The following is a 15,769-nucleotide window of genomic DNA, read 5'->3' on the forward strand; positions in this document are numbered from 1 at the left end:
CTAATTTCTTTAAACTGATTCATCGTAATTTCAGGTTCTCTTTAATCTTTCCTTCTATAAATTATTCCAGGTAAGGCTTGCCAAAGAGGCCAAACCCTTTGATCACAGAGTTCCTTCTGTGCTGTTTTAAAGAAGCATAGCACCGAAGTCATTTTAATACACTCATCCATTGTAGTGTACCTATACTGGGGAAACAAATGTAAAATAAAGAACAGCCAGGCAAATGTTGTCTACATGAGCACCCTCCCTTCAAGCATGCATCTTCATGTAACTTCAACCACCCCTGCTTATCATTTCACAGCAGGAAAAAGGCAGAGTGGTAGGCAGAGTCATGTAGAGCTAGGAGGTGGCTCCGTGAGTAAAGTGCCTATAACAACACAGAAACCTGAGTCTGGATTCCAGGCAACTACAGAGAAGCCAGGCTAGCACATGTCTGTAACCGTAGTTCTGATGGAGAAGGGCAAAGACACAAAGATCCCTAGGGCTCACTGGCCGTTCAGCTGGTGACTCAGACTCAATGAGAGATTTCGTCTCAAAAACTAGGGTGGAGAAGGGAATGCAAAGATGCTTGATGTTGCTCTTTGGCCTTTTGCTCATGGCCAACATGCATACAAATATATCACACATGTCACACACATATGCACGGGTGACATACATGTTACACACGTATATAACGCACGTTACATATATGTACATGAGTCACATGTTACACACATGCACCACACACTACACACATAAATTGTACACTACACACATACATGTTACAAACATGCACACATGTATTGCACAGACTTACACACATGCATAATATAGAGTCACAGGAAAGGAAACATAGAGCAGGTCTGATACATTATGACTTGGGAGGCTGGAAGCAGCGTCTCTTTGCTTTGTGCCTCCTTTGTTCTTTGCTGTCAAACCCAGTAACCTCAGTGCTCAGGATGGTTGTTTGTTACACTTTCTTCTGTTTATTTATATTTCTCAGGATTTTCATTGTTATTAAGCCTTGTAAATATGTTTGTCCAAGTGACAAAATCTAAATGATCACTTTGTGATTGATAACAGAGCTGTTTCCCAGTGTTCTTAAGGGTTCAAAGGCATTAAAACAAATCAAGACCATAACTTACTTTCTCACTTATGACACTGACAACCCTCAAAGAATTAGTCTCTTTGGACTGTGGAAGGAATCTTAAAGGGGAAACGGAATGTCACACCTCTGATGTGCTTGGTGGAGAGAGAGATTTAGCCATGCTCTTGCCTCTTGCTCACATGACTCATAATTCTTCCCACTCTTATTCTAGGAGCCCCACTCTGTGTACTTGGCAGCCGGTGGGGTGTAGATCTTGGGATTCGAAAATGCCACACATTTTTCCTCCTGCCCCGCATACAGCCGTCAGAATTTCACAGGAAAGAACACATGCTCATCCTATTAGGAGACATGAGCATCTTCTTTTCCACGGAAGGATGTGGTTCTTCCTTTTTAACCTGGGCAGACGACAAGTCATTTTTCTAACTTGGGCATGGGTAGGGGAAGCCTGTCACCTTGTCTGAAGCAGTAGAATGTGAGTCTACCCAGTCTGTCCTTGTCACCTGGTCTGAAGCTGTAGAAAGTGAATCTACCCAGTCTGCCATCCTACTAGCTCAGAGATCGGAAATTAATTGGCTACACTTTTTTTTTCTTCAAATTCTGAGATTCCTTTAAAGTTCAGTGGGAGAAGAGGAGGAGAGCAGGGGACTGGCACAGAGCTGAGGACCAAGTTCCCTTTCCCACGTGCCTTGTTCTCGGGGTGCCTGAGCCAAGCACTAGTAATTTAAAGCAGTTTCATCATTTATATAATGAGAATTTCTGCTAAATCATTTAAATTTTGAGCACACTGGGTTCTCCCTTAAAGGTCTTTCACATAGTGTGGGAGTAATTAAACACCTCTTATATGGCAGTTAAATTTGGGGAGAAGGAAAAAGAAGAATCAAATGGATAATTTTAAAACAAGTGCACGTTTTAACTGTTTAATTCAGTGATTCTTTCCTGATTTTATGTACAGCTTTAAGTTTGAGAAAGCATTTTTCCACATGAAATTTAAAAAGCTTACTTGTGAGCTAGGCGGTGGTGGTGTATGTTTTTAATCCCAGCACTTGGGAGGCAGAGGCAGGTGGGTCTCTGTGTGTTTGGGGCCAGCATGGTCTAGAAGAATTAGTTCCAGGACAGGCTCCAACACTACAGAGAAAACCTGTCTCAAAAAACCCAAAATCAAACCAAACCAAACCAAACCAAACCAAAAAGCTGAACTTGTGTTCTGGACAGGATAAAAGAGAGCAACAACCGTGTGTTACAGCCTTCAAACAGAAATATGTTCACTCTTGTGAACTCATGTAACGTCACACAGACGCTCCTCACAGGCAATCATGACTACTTTTAGTTTATAACCACGCAGGCTCATGTGTTTACATGTATGTACACTTTTGTATTACTGTGTAACTCATTCAATGCAACAATAATGTGCAGGATACTGCCATGTACTGAGAGCTTGTCTGGTGTTCAGTGAAAGGTTTTGGGTTTGGGAGCCGAGGTGGACTGTCCTTTTGGGTAAAAGTCTTGCTAGAAGGACTGCTAAGGCCACAGACAGCAGCATGGTGGGGCTCTGAGGAGTAGTTCAGGCCCTGCATGGTTAGAGTGCTGGACCCTGTTATACAGGTGAGGGATTTTTTACCCTGGGGCCTGTTTGTAGAATAAGCTATGGGGTGCAATCTAGGGCAACAATCTAGAATAAGTTACTTTGGTTCTAGGCACCAAATTACTTTAGTTTCAGGAATAGTTATGGAAGAGTGTTCACAAAATGGCATGGCCATGACGGACACTACTCATGGCAGACGGGGCTTTAAACCCACTGTGACAAGTAGGTGACATTTATCATCAGTGTTAGGTTCAAGTCCTCTACCCCAACATTGGCTTGCCAGTTTTTGTTCATCTTACCTGAAGGATCTTATCCCCGGGCTGTAGTAGGTTGGATGCTGGTCCATCAGGCTGAACCCTAGTAACAAAGATACCCTATAAGTCAGAAGTGACATAGGTTAGGAGTTTATCCCCAACAAGTAGGTGCACTTAAATACATTTCCATTCATACAGAAAACAGTAAAAACAGCTTAAAAAAACACAGTTTACACAAGTAAGCTTTACAAGGGTTATAGTATTTAACTGCAACTGCCCTACAGTCAAGTCTAAGAAAAACCACATTTAGTATAAAGATTACCGTCTTTCATAAAGTACAATTGCAGTTTATATACCAACCTCACAGCCATCCATAGAAACGCCTTTTTGTATAAATTCTGAATTTGCTATAACTACTGTTATAGACTGCAACCCCAGTAATCAGGAGGCCGAGGCAGGAGGATTGATGTGAATTCGAGACAAGTAGGGCTACATAGTGAGTTCCAGGCAGGCTGGGGTGCAGGGTGAGACCTGTCTCAGCCGTGAGCAAGAAAAGTCTGATAAAAGATCAATCAAGCCAACCAACTAAGCAAACAAAGCCCTCAACAATAACAAAAACAGCTTTTCCAAATTCAGTTGTGAAACGGAATATTTTGGTGGAAAAGACAGGAGGGATGAAGTGCAGTGCCGGCTTCTCTGATCACAGCGGGCATCTGCGTCCTGAGGACAAACACAGACCCGGCAGTCATCCCCTCCGCGGTCTGGCAGCGTGCACGCGCCATCTACCAGGGGGACAGCTACTGATTTTAGTCAGCACCCTTTGGAAGCCTCCCTCTCTCCTACTGTGCTGTGACAGGCAGAATGATGATATTGTCCCACACAAGCCACTATGTCTCTGGATGCCTCCAGCGACTGCCACTCAGGTGACCCTGATCGCCTCTATTCGGCTTTCCATGCAGCGACAGTTTAGTAAGGTTTGACATTAAATCCAAACCACAGGGGCCAAGTTATACATCACATCCACAATACTGGGGGACCTCACAGCGCACAGCCTGGATGCCTGGAGACGTGAAGTTGGCATCTGTGCCATGCTTAATATCAGAAGCAGCATTGTGGCTGCAGGATTCAGTCACCGTTCTGTGAATTTGCTATCAAGCTGACTTTTATGGTGGTCCAAGCTTTCTAAGGCCTTTATTGCTATTTCCTAAAGCTTTGCTATTTATTTCCAGTCAATACATTTCATGGACTAAGAAGCTTCCATTGCTTGTAGCTCCCTTCTCTCTGTGTGTCCTATTCCCAGCACATGGCCATGTTAGGGGAAAGCAATGATCCATGAGGGGTGCTTTGTGATACCAGTTTTTGTATTTGTATTTGTATTTGTATAAATCCCCAGCCACTCTGAGCCTCCGTGACGTGGGGATCGGTTGCAGAGGGAAACGGTGACAGTGTGTCATCTTTCAACAACTCCCTTTGTTCCGAGACTTGAGAGAGTATTTTGACATTAGTGGGGAGTTGTCAGACTTTTGTACTAAAAATTACATGAATAATATTCTTTCTGGTAAAAAATTCTATCTCCTAATGTTTTGGAACACAGCAGCCATTCGTTAGTGCTTTAAGCACTCAGAGGTGTGGCTGGGGGGATTTGGGCATGTTCAGATCCTGACATGTGAGGGGACATGAAGATATGCTGCAAACAATCAAACAATATATCTGAAAGTACACTAATATCCCTGCATCTGAAGCTACAGCCACACGCATCTCACCTCAGGAAGGGACCCTTCCCCATCACCCCACATCTCTTCTGTATTGAACAATGTGTATTTGACTTTTTACTGTAGCTATAACAAATCACCTCAGATTCAGTGACTTAAAACACTGCCACGCTGATGACCTCACATTGTTGGAGTTCTGACCTGGCTGTCATGGTGCCAGAGCGAAGGCACTGGTAGAACTCTATACATCGAAGGGTCCTCTTGTTGAGAACTCACTTTCTCATCCTTTCTAGAACAGCTTCTAGGGATGTGCATACTCTTGGCTGATGGCCTCCTCCTCGCTCCTTTCTTCAAAGACAGCACAGACGGTCTCTTCCTCCCACCACATCCAGGGGAGATCTCCCACCTCCAAGGACCCACCTGGATAACCTAGGGTAGTCCTAGCTCAAGGTTCCTAGCCATGACATATTCAAAGTCCCCTTTGCTATGTAGCATAATGGGTTCTGGAAATTAGAATGTGCTCACATTTGGGGAATCATATTTTTTTTTGTCTGGCGTACTGTAGCTATAGCCAACACTGCTCTGGTGTTAGCCTTCTGTGTGTAACGTTTAAAAACTGGCAAGTCCATTTTTAGATACACAATGTTTCTTCATTAGTGAAATGTATATGAAAATACACAAATAGACAAATGTCTTAATTGGGAAGATGCATATAAAACACAAGGAAAGCAGAAAATTCCATAGATAATCAATAATTAATGCTATAGTTTTTGAAGGTCTTAAGGCTGAGCTACATTTGAACATCTTTTATCCAACAAATCCCACTTTGAGATCATTCCTAGATTCGCTGGCCAAAAGTTACTCCTCTCAGCGAGCATATTAAAGTCTAACATTTGCCATCTTTACTTGAAGCCCACAGGTAAAGGGATTAGCTTCTCTTATGTCAGAAAGGTGTGCTAGAAAGTTCTTGCCTTATTTGTGGACTCCTTTTGGTGTCTCATTGTGACAATGGCTTCAATCACTGGCTATTGGTCATAAAGGACTTAGGTTCCATCTGGGGAGCTTTCTAGCTCTTGATGACTTCCAGAAGCTCTTTTCATTGTTGTTCCAAGACAGAATTGTCAGCTCTTTATATGCAAGACAGACTCTTCTGTAGTTTATGGCATCTCTGACTACGTCTGACTAATTTCTCTCACCTAGTGAGTTCTCCATGGTTCCTTAGTGACTCAGACGCATGGTTTAACTTGGTTCTCCTCCTAGAGCAGAGCAGCAGCACGGGTACTACAAAGTTCTTTCCAAAGACGGAATCCTTGTTCTCTGTAGATATTAACATTTGGGTGCATGTGATATTTACTTAGATGGCAAAGAGTCATGTATCAGAGACCACTATAGATGTTTGACATTGCTAATCCTGTTAGGGCCTGCTGGCTGCTCTACTTGACATGACCTGTTGTCATGTAGTTTTAATTGTGTGTGTGTGTGTGTGTGTGTGTGTATCTGATGCGGTATGTTCACATGAGTTCAAGAGTTCTCAGAGGCTTGGAGTATCAGATCTTCCTGGAGCTAGAGTTGCAGGTGATTGTGAGCCACCTGATATGGAAGCTGGGACCTGAACTTGGGTCCTCTGCAAGCAGTATGTGATCTTAGTCACTAAGACATCTTTCCAGCCTCTACATTTCTGTTCCGTATTAAAATTTATCTATTTGCAAGTTATATGATTTTCAGGAAGCATCCATAAACGGGCTTATGAAAGCATTTGCTTTTTACAAACACTTTTGCACAATGGTTGAGTTGAGATTTCTCAGCGTTAAGATCTGACCTATTCTGGTTATCTAGCCCCTGAATACCATCCAAGGAGTTACCAAGTTAAGTCTGCAAGGCCAGCACTTCACATTCTAACTTTGAGGAGAACGGAACTTTATATGGTTTTCTTAATGATGAAGGTGAATGACTGTGACAATCTCAGCTATTGTCAACGTAGATACAAAAATAGAACTAGCCGTAAGGTCCCTTGCAACCTCAATGCATGAAATACCTCTTTTTAAAATTCCCTAAAGTATTATTACCTTAAGTTACTACTTGGAAATGGTTTCTAAGAAGACCACATCACAAGTAAAAATTATATATGATACAATTCAGAATATTTCATTTTTACATGAAATATTTTAGAATATAGTCTTTCATGTATTCCTGTGAGTATGAAAGTTCAGAGAGAGTTTCCAGAGGGAAAAGGACTTGTTAAAGAAGCAAACAGAACTGGATGTGCCATAGTGTTGCAGGGGACACTGCTTTCTCTCCAGAGAAGGATTAAGTACTAGCTTCCTCCATGAAGCAGGCAACCTAGATTTACTTATATCAGGTCTTCTAAAAGCAGTGTTAGATCACTGCAGTGCGGCCTCTGTAATGGTTGTAATGGACACTGCAAAAACAAAGACATCATGATATTGTGTGATGATGAACTCTTAAAGTTTAGTTGTTATGTGTCAGGGCTTAGACTTTGAACAAGCTGCTGCCTCAGTAACAGAAAAACTTATGTGGAGCAAGAAAAGAGATTTTTTCCATGGCCACTAGAAACTAAGAAGAGAGGACACCAAGATTGGGGGGTGGGTGGGAAAAGAGGAACGGGAAGAAAAAGAAGGAAGGGCACCAGCAGCTGAATAGGATGCTTCTCCCCAAACGGTGAAGTTTAAAACTCATAAAAGGTTGTGATGGGAACCAGAGTGCTGGCTCAGCTGGTGAAGGTGTGCTATCAGGTCCACAACCTGAGTTTGATCCCTAGACTCACATGGTAGATGGAGAGAACCAACTTCTAAGACTGTTCTCTGACCTACACGTGTGTGCCACGGTGCACACACACTTTTGCAGGTGCACAGACACACACAACAAATAAATAAAAGTAATAATAATAAAAGACTGGTCATTAATCTCTGATGTAAAGTTGACTGGAATGAGAATCATTTGGCCTATCTGTGAGAAGAGTGTTTCCAGAGAGGTTAACTGAGAACACAAGACTCTAGATGTGGGCAACACCACTTCATAAGTAGGGGGTCAGTTCCAGAAAGAATAAAATGAAAAGAAAAGAGAAAGAAAGTAGGAAGCTAGCTGAATGCCAGAACTCATCTCTCATTGCTTCCTGACTAAAGATGCAATATGACCACGAACCTCACTCTCTCTGTTGTACCCTCCTGCCACACGAGATGGGGCTCTCAAACTCTGAGCCAGAACCAGCCCTCTCAGACATAGCATGACCACTGAGAAAATACCAGGAGAAACTGTTTTCAGCTCAAAATTTTCACTAAGAAATACACAGCAGTGAAAACATTCCTTCGAGCCTCTCAGGTGATTATCTGTGAGACTGCAATGGGATTCCTGGAACAATTGCTAAAATTAAAAACATAATCATACAACTGCCAAAACAGGTGAGTTTTAGCTCTTATATTCCATTTCCCCAAAAGACCACAGTCTAGGGAATATTCTATGAGCCAGTCTGTCATTTCTAAAAGCAGCCTCAGAGAAAAATTGAATAAGTTGCTTATATTGCGGTGCTCTCAAGAAGTCAGAAGCGTTTATTTTTATCTGTGCACTAAAAGGTTTTTAGGATGAGACAACCCCAAAGACCAGACTGCACATGTCTCTTCTCCCAGGATAGGACAATAGTAAATTGTACAATTTTAGTTTGAATCTCTGTCATACATTTTCTAGGTGTCTAAAGTAATTCTCCTTTCTGGCCATCTTTATAATAGTTGCTTCTCTTATTGCTATGACACAATATCTAATAAGAGCTACGTTTGGCCCAGATCTCTGGCTTCTAGGGAGATGGGGTAGGGGTGGCACCCACTAGTGTTACTCTTTGAGTCCTGCACAGCTAATGTGTACTATGAAACCTTGGCAGTGGTAGAAATCTGGACTGATTAGCTTTGCACAGGTTACTGATTCTGTCTAAGCCTCATTGGTTCCCAAAACTACAAAAGACAGGAGATAAATAGAGGTGACTGTGGCTTCTCCTCTAAGCTCTTCCTAAAATAATGGTGGTGTGTAGGCTCCACCTATCACCCCTGCAGGCTCCCTCAAAGCCCTGTTAATGTGCTATTTTTGGACCACATGCATCATTTCAGAATCATGAACCGGAAAGTGATGAATTTAGTTAAACTTTCTTTTCACTTAACTTAAATTTTTGGTGGTGAGAAAATGTTTTTCATAAGTTATATATAAATCAAGTCATCTTTCTTGTAGGTTTAATAATGTTTGAACAGCTTATGCAGTGCTGTGTAGTGAGACCATTCTAGAGATATTTCTTAGAAGTGACATTGAAATCAAGAGGTCAGAATGTCTGGCGACAATTATCCCATAGACACTGCAGTTCAGAATCCCTGGTGCGCTTGGGTGAAGAGGCTCTCAACAGAACGTTTGAGAGTGTAATTTTCTCTCTTCTTTTTCACTTCTATATTTGCATGCTGTTTTGGGGACAGAGTCTGTTTGATCCACAGCTAGACTCAAACCTACTACATATCTGAGGGCGACCTTGAGCTTTTGACCCACCAACCTCCACTTCCCACGTTTTGGGGTTCCAGGTGTATACCACCACAACAGATTTAGGCAGTGTTGAAAACAGAGCTCAGGACAAGCATGCTAGGCAAGTGTTCTACCAACTAATGTTCTAATCACATATTCTAATCACGTCTCTAGCTCCACATCCTGTAGTATATAAACTTTACAGCAACTGTTTTCACTTACTACATGTACAGTTTTCCTAAAAGTTATAGGTCAAAGAAAAAAGAGCTCTCTGGCTTACACGTCTAGGACTGAGAATTTGTCTGAAGGACCACCAGTCATGTAAGGTCAGGAACATGTCCTGACCCCAGTAGGCCAATGGGTGCATCTCACACCCAACAGAACCCACAGAAGCGTCAGCAAAAATGGTTGCTGGGCCTCTAGCCCTACAGTTGCACTCAGTTATGAATCTGAGATGGTCACCTTCAGGGTGCTGAATCTAGCCATCTGACCCAGTGTAATTTATAGATTTGTGTGACTTTCCTGTCATAAGACCATTTCGCAAGTGGTAGCTTCAGTGAGAAACGCCCTGCAGAGGCTCATAGGCTTCAACACTGGTTGCTAGTGGCCCTGTTTGGGAAGGTAGTGGAAACTTTCCATCCTAGAGTTTAAGAGGTAGAGCCTTGCTGGAGAAGGTGAAGGGGAGGGGATGGGAGGCAGCCCTGAGATCTTACAGTCTATCCCCACTTTCTTGTTCACACTATTTCCTTACCTCCATGCCATGTGACCTGCTGGCTTCCCATGGCACTACCTGCCCTGCCTTGATGGACTACATCCCCCGGAACTGTAAGTCAAAAATAAACCGTCCCTTCTTTAAATTGCTTGGCCAGGGTATTTTTAGTTACAGGAAAGGAAACCAAAACACAAAATCTAGCAAATAGGCCTAATTAGCCATTCTTAGTCGAGAAGAGGATGTCCATAAGCAAAGAAGAAAACTAAAAATTAGATAGGAATTTCTTTCCCCACTTCACCATTTAACTCAACACCAAAAGGAGTTGATTATTGATGTCTTCACTGGTGAAATAACAGTGACAAAGAATCTAGTCTGAGTTTGATAGAGATTTTAAGTAGGGGGACACAGTTTTTTTTATATTAGTCTCTAAGAGCTTGTACATGCATGTTCTTTACTGACATTGTAAAGGTATGTATGTGTATAATTGGTATTTTGCATTTATTGTTGCTTAAGTATTGTTGCTTAGTTTAATCTTGGATTAATCTTAAACTTTATATACAATTTACATATATTTGAAATAAAGAATAACTGTATTGGTTAGCTGTTGAGGATATTTCTAGGAAATATCCTTTATGTTGAATTAATATAAATCACTTCAGGAAAAATGGAAAATGTCGTGTTAAAAGTGACGTCATTAAGATCTTTCCTTCTTTTCCTTTTTTTTCCACCCTCTCATTTTTTTACATTTATTAATTTGTTTAGTGTGCATGACTTGTGAATTACCACAGCGTGTATAGTGCACATGGAAGTCAGAGGACAACTTGTGAGAGCTGGTTTTCTCCTTCTCCCTTGTGGGTTCTGCAGACTGAACTCAGGTCATCAGGAAGAGGCAAGCGTCTTTAACTACTAAGCCATCTTGTTGGCTCCCGAGAGCTTTTTGATGAATTGGGGCAAAGCCACAAACAGTGAGAATGTATTTGGTGTTCACTTGGCTCATATTTGGTTTTCATTAAAGTTCACACTTGGCTTTAAGAAAATTTCCAGGGTGTTTGCTCCAGAAGTATGTTCCTTCCTAGAAATACTTGGTTTTACAAACAGCTTTTTTCTTTTCTCTTTCTGTTTTTTTGGGGGAATGGGGTGGGATTTAAAAATATATACCTCAATAAAAACAATAAAACAAATAAACAAAGAATCTCGTTGACAACATCTTGGTAGAGATCTATCCCAACTCCCTTTCCTGACCAGTGGCCTCCCGTGAAGGTTCTACTGGAAGTTCCTGAGGATTAGAAAACCACCCTTGGCCTACAATCTCCCTTTCGGAAAATGTGTGGAAGTTGCACCCTTCTCTCCAGCGATGCCTGCCGCTCAGGACAGACTGACTGCTCTGGGGCTATAGTGACGGATCTGCGGCAGCCCCCAGAGCAGCCTGTGGGACCAGAATCTACTGACACACTTTCCTCCCCCAACCTCCCTGCTTCCTCAACTCCCTGACAGATCCCACCCAAGTTGACAAAGATCCCCATCTCAGACTCTGACAAACACAGGCTGCAAGGTTCAGTATGGCACCCAGACGTTGTTTCCCAGTGACTCTTCAGAAGTCAGGACCAGGAGACAAAACACTAGCTCCCCAGCACAGAACTTCAGGGCAAAATGAGGGAAAACAGAGAATATGAATATCTTATGCATATCACAAATATTATTTGAATAAAATGTTAATATTGCTGTAAGCTGAGACCTGACTATGATTACTTTCTATTTATTCATTATGTTCTAGTTTTAGTAATAAGGCTTCATAATTGTTCCAAATAGTCTACATTGTTTAATGTCTTTTTAAGTAGGAGGCCTGAACATTATGAGTTTCCTGAACACAGCTGAAAATGGGGTCACTCTATAAACAGAGTGTGTTGGAGTCCGCACACCTCCTATGCTCAGGCTTTCAGCAGCCCCCCCCCCTTCTGTGGGTTTTACAAGACATGATTTATGAGTGGCTTTAAAGTGCATTTGTGTTTTGATAGTAAATATCTGACATTTTTCAATGAATAGAAACAAACTTGAAAGTGAAGTCTGTAAATCCTTTGTCGTTGTATTTTCAGGCTGATTTTGTTTCATGCTAGCTAGCCAGTGTGGTGCATCAGAGAGATGTTAATAATGTAAGTGCCATTGGTAGTACAGTTGGACATAAAAAAAAAACCTTGGTGGTGATGGAGTTTGAGACAGGGTCTTGCTATGTAGCCCAGGCTGGCCTCAAATTCAGTATGTACCCTAAGCTGTCTGGACTTGAGTTTGTAAAGACTCCCCTGCTTCAGGATCCTGAGTACCGCCGTTACACTGTGCACCACCACATCCAGCTAAAATGCTATTTAAAAAATATTTATTTTAAAAAGAATTTTACTTGTATGAGTGCTTTGTCTGAATATGAGAACTGTGTCCAACATGCATGCAATGCTTGTGGAGGCCGGAAGAGGGTGCTGGATCCCCGGGAGTGAAGCTACCGGTGGCTGTGAGCTGGGAACTAAGCTTGGTTCTATGCAAAAGCAGCCAGTGCTCTTAATTGATGAATAATCTAAGACCCTAATATGCTACTTTTTAGCCACTTTTTTTTTCTTTTTACCTGCATGCCTTTGTATGTTTTCCCAAGAACTGAGACTGTACCGAGTGATGTTGATTATCTTCCTAAGTCTGAATCTACAAATTTTGAGTGTTTAAGTGTGTCGATGCCCACATTTTCCAATAGGTTAACAGGCATCACTTGCTCTTTAGGAAAGCGTGACAGGAGTCACACCCGCAGGAATCCTATTGATCGTAAAGACTAACTTTCCGCCAAGAGCGTCAGGGCTTCCCACCCAGTATTGAGACATTGAAGGAAAGGGGCAATAATTCACTTTTAATTTTTTTTAAATCCTCATGTTTTATTTTACTGTCCTGAAATAACCTGAAGTTGCAATGGGATGAGACATAACGGGGAGCACTCAGTATGTTGTAAATAACACATGCTTAAATTAACACTCCTCTTAAAGAATCCGGGTTTATATGAAATACTGTACGTTTCAACCTCTTTCAAATAAATGGCATCCAAAATTGAGTTAATAAGCGCCAAGAAATCTATCCGTCCCTCTTCATCATTCTTTTCAACTTAACTGATAGCATCTCCAAAACCATTCCATAATCACTTCTTGAAGTAGAGGTAAAAGCGGGGCAGATATGTAAATTATATTATAAAATGAATTTATGAATACTGACAATAAATCATATCTATCCAGCACTTATACAAATGGAAGAGAGGAACGTGTTCCGTGTGGATGAATATTTATGTAAGTATAAATAACATGTGATGAAAAGCTCCAGACAAATATATTTGCTGCTTGTGTTTTTCATATCCACAAAGAGACGAGAAACACATGGACTCAGTTTTTTTTCCTTTCAGAATTTAAAACCATACGTTTGTGATTCAAAAACAATGGTTTACGATTCAAACCATTGTTTATGAATCATCCAATAACATGAGGATAAGAAAAATATTTTTTTTTTTGTGTGTGTGTGTGTCTCACCACAGATGTCAAGGTATTGATGTCCTGGGGCAAAGGTGTTTGAAAAAATGTCCAGTTTTGTGCCTACCTTTCTTTTTTTAATATTGACCTTATGAAAACCTTAACTCAAGCAATACCAGTATCTACACAGAAGAAAAAGCCTCATTGCTTCCAGGAGTGGAAGGTAGTGTGGGAAGGGCTGGAGCCCTGCTTTAGCTCATCTTGGCATCTAGAAGCAATCATTTGAAAATAACTTGATGACAACCCTGAGACTCTATGACATTTACTTAAAGTTCACTGGTGACTGCTTTACATTTTTCAACATTCTTCCAAGGGCTTGGACTTTTGCCTGTATCAAATTTAAAAAAACCAGACAAACAAGTAAAACAAGGATTCATTTCTCCCATCACTTCTGAGGTGACATTCAGATTTTCCAAGGTGGAAAAATGGCTGAACTCCATGGTGTTGGCCTAGCTTTGGCATCTGAGGAACTGTGGAGAGTAACTGTGGCTCCCTAGGGGTATGGCTGTCTCCTCCTGTAAGCCCCTGTGGGCAGCCTGGGTCTACCACAAAGCTCTCCTGTCAGCCAGTGACCAGATCTCAGTGCATGTTTCCCTGAAAAGACATTAAATTCTAGGCAGTTAGTCCTCTCAGCAAACGGAGCAAGGAATGAGCTAGTCCCTAGATGATTAGCTTTGAATGTTTCATCAGATCTTTCAAAGGACCTTGGGTTGCTTTGTGAAGGATTGCAAAGCCTGGCATCATTTGTCTATTACTCTGGTGCTTTGTTTCTCAGTCTCTAGCGGAACTCACAGTGGGAAATTCCTTGGATTTTGCAACCACGAATCAGTGTGAGTGTTTTAATACAAGCATAGCAAGTTTCTTTCCTTGACAGAATCACCACTGCAAGGATACCTCAGTGCACGAGTTACAGAATTGATCAGCAGTCCTCCATCTACTGTAGGTTCCTGATTACTGAAGATCAGTGGAGGAGGGATGCTGACTTCCATGGGTTTGTTGAAGCAAATGTGAGGATTTTGACTAATTAGGGGATCTATAATACTCTCAATATTAGAAGATGGCACACGTATCAACGCCACGGGACTCGAGCTCATCACACGCTCTGCCACTAAGTAGCATCTGCAGTTGGAAGTGTGTTAGAGCTTAAAAGGAAAAGATTTGGAGTCAGATCAATTCTGTTTCAGGTTTTGTCTGTTACAGATTAGCTAAACGACCTTGGTCATGTTAATGAATTCCTCTGGGACTCAGTAACATGGTGATGGCAATTCTACCTGATGCCAAAATGATCACACGAGGTGACACACAAAATAAGCTTCCTACAGTGCCCGGCACATGATTGTTAATAAATAATATTTGTTTTTTTTTACTACATTATCATTAGATTTATTTGGCTGAAATCTTTCATCTAAATGGCATCTTGCAACTGTGACAGCAGCGTTTCTCTCTGATGATAACCTGGACCACAATTTCTGTCCCCTTAACTGAGAGAGAAGAGGTGGGCATCATAAAAGGCTATTCACACTCTGTGTCCCACCACTTTATCCTTACAAATACATAAAGTAGTTTTCCAAAGTTTTGTGCTGAGTTGTTTTTTTTTTAATGTATACTAAATATTGTTTTGACAGTGTCAGCTGCCGAGTTAATCACACGGATTCCTTTATCCCAAGGGACCACATTTTCTCAGGATCGCCTTGGGTCTTGGAAGGAAGTCAACTTTGCTTCAGATGCTGTCCCGAACACTCCAGTGTATGAAATGGCTTGTATTGTGAGACTTAATACTAAGTCCATCTAAAGGGTAGGTGAAGGTCTGGGCTTGTCTGAGGTGATTACCGCAGGAATCTCATACAAGTCAGAACTTAGCTGACAACTTCTGTGTCCTGAGCAGCTCAGTTCCCGTTTGCTCGTCTACTCCTGCCTTCTGTTTGGGGACTACTCCAAGCTCTCCCTGCTTCTTACCAGTGTGTACATTCCTTCACACCCATCAGTCTTTGGAACTGGCTACAACAGCATCGATAATACCAAACACAATGAGATAAATTTAGTGCTAACTGTAACATAAAACTCCTCAGTGCCTTCAAGACTTCAGATGGTCAAAGATTCTCAGCAGTCAAGAGTTCAAAGCTCCATGAACAACAAACTTAGCAACACAGCCTGCATCCAGGAATATGGCTAATGTATGGTCTGTTCACTGGAAGAAAGCATGCATGACCCTGCAGACTAGAGTCTCTATGACATGTCTACTTCAGACTCAGGCAGTATCTGTTGAATTTAAATTGCTACTTAATTTGGTACCTTTCTTCTGTAGCTGTGAATTAGTCTACTCATGAAAAGGTAATCTCTTTTTCAACATGGTAGATAAGAA

The 15,769-nt window shown here is 41.6% G+C and overlaps 1 protein-coding gene across 2 annotated transcripts in view; it reads right to left on the bottom strand.

The window, feature by feature from the left end:
* Lrrc7 (leucine rich repeat containing 7) overlaps nucleotides 1-15,769 on the bottom strand; it is a 321,319-nt gene that overhangs the window by 10,064 nt on the left and 295,486 nt on the right. For both annotated transcript variants that reach the window (XM_038311250.1, XM_038311249.1), the window contains one exon: nucleotides 2,969-3,043. In XM_038311250.1, coding sequence (XP_038167178.1) covers nucleotides 2,969-3,043 — 75 coding nt within the window. The remainder of the gene's footprint in view (nucleotides 1-2,968; nucleotides 3,044-15,769) is intronic.

This window comes from Arvicola amphibius, chromosome 14, assembly GCF_903992535.2.
Source record: "Arvicola amphibius chromosome 14, mArvAmp1.2, whole genome shotgun sequence".
Taxonomy (NCBI): Eukaryota; Metazoa; Chordata; class Mammalia; order Rodentia; family Cricetidae; genus Arvicola; species Arvicola amphibius.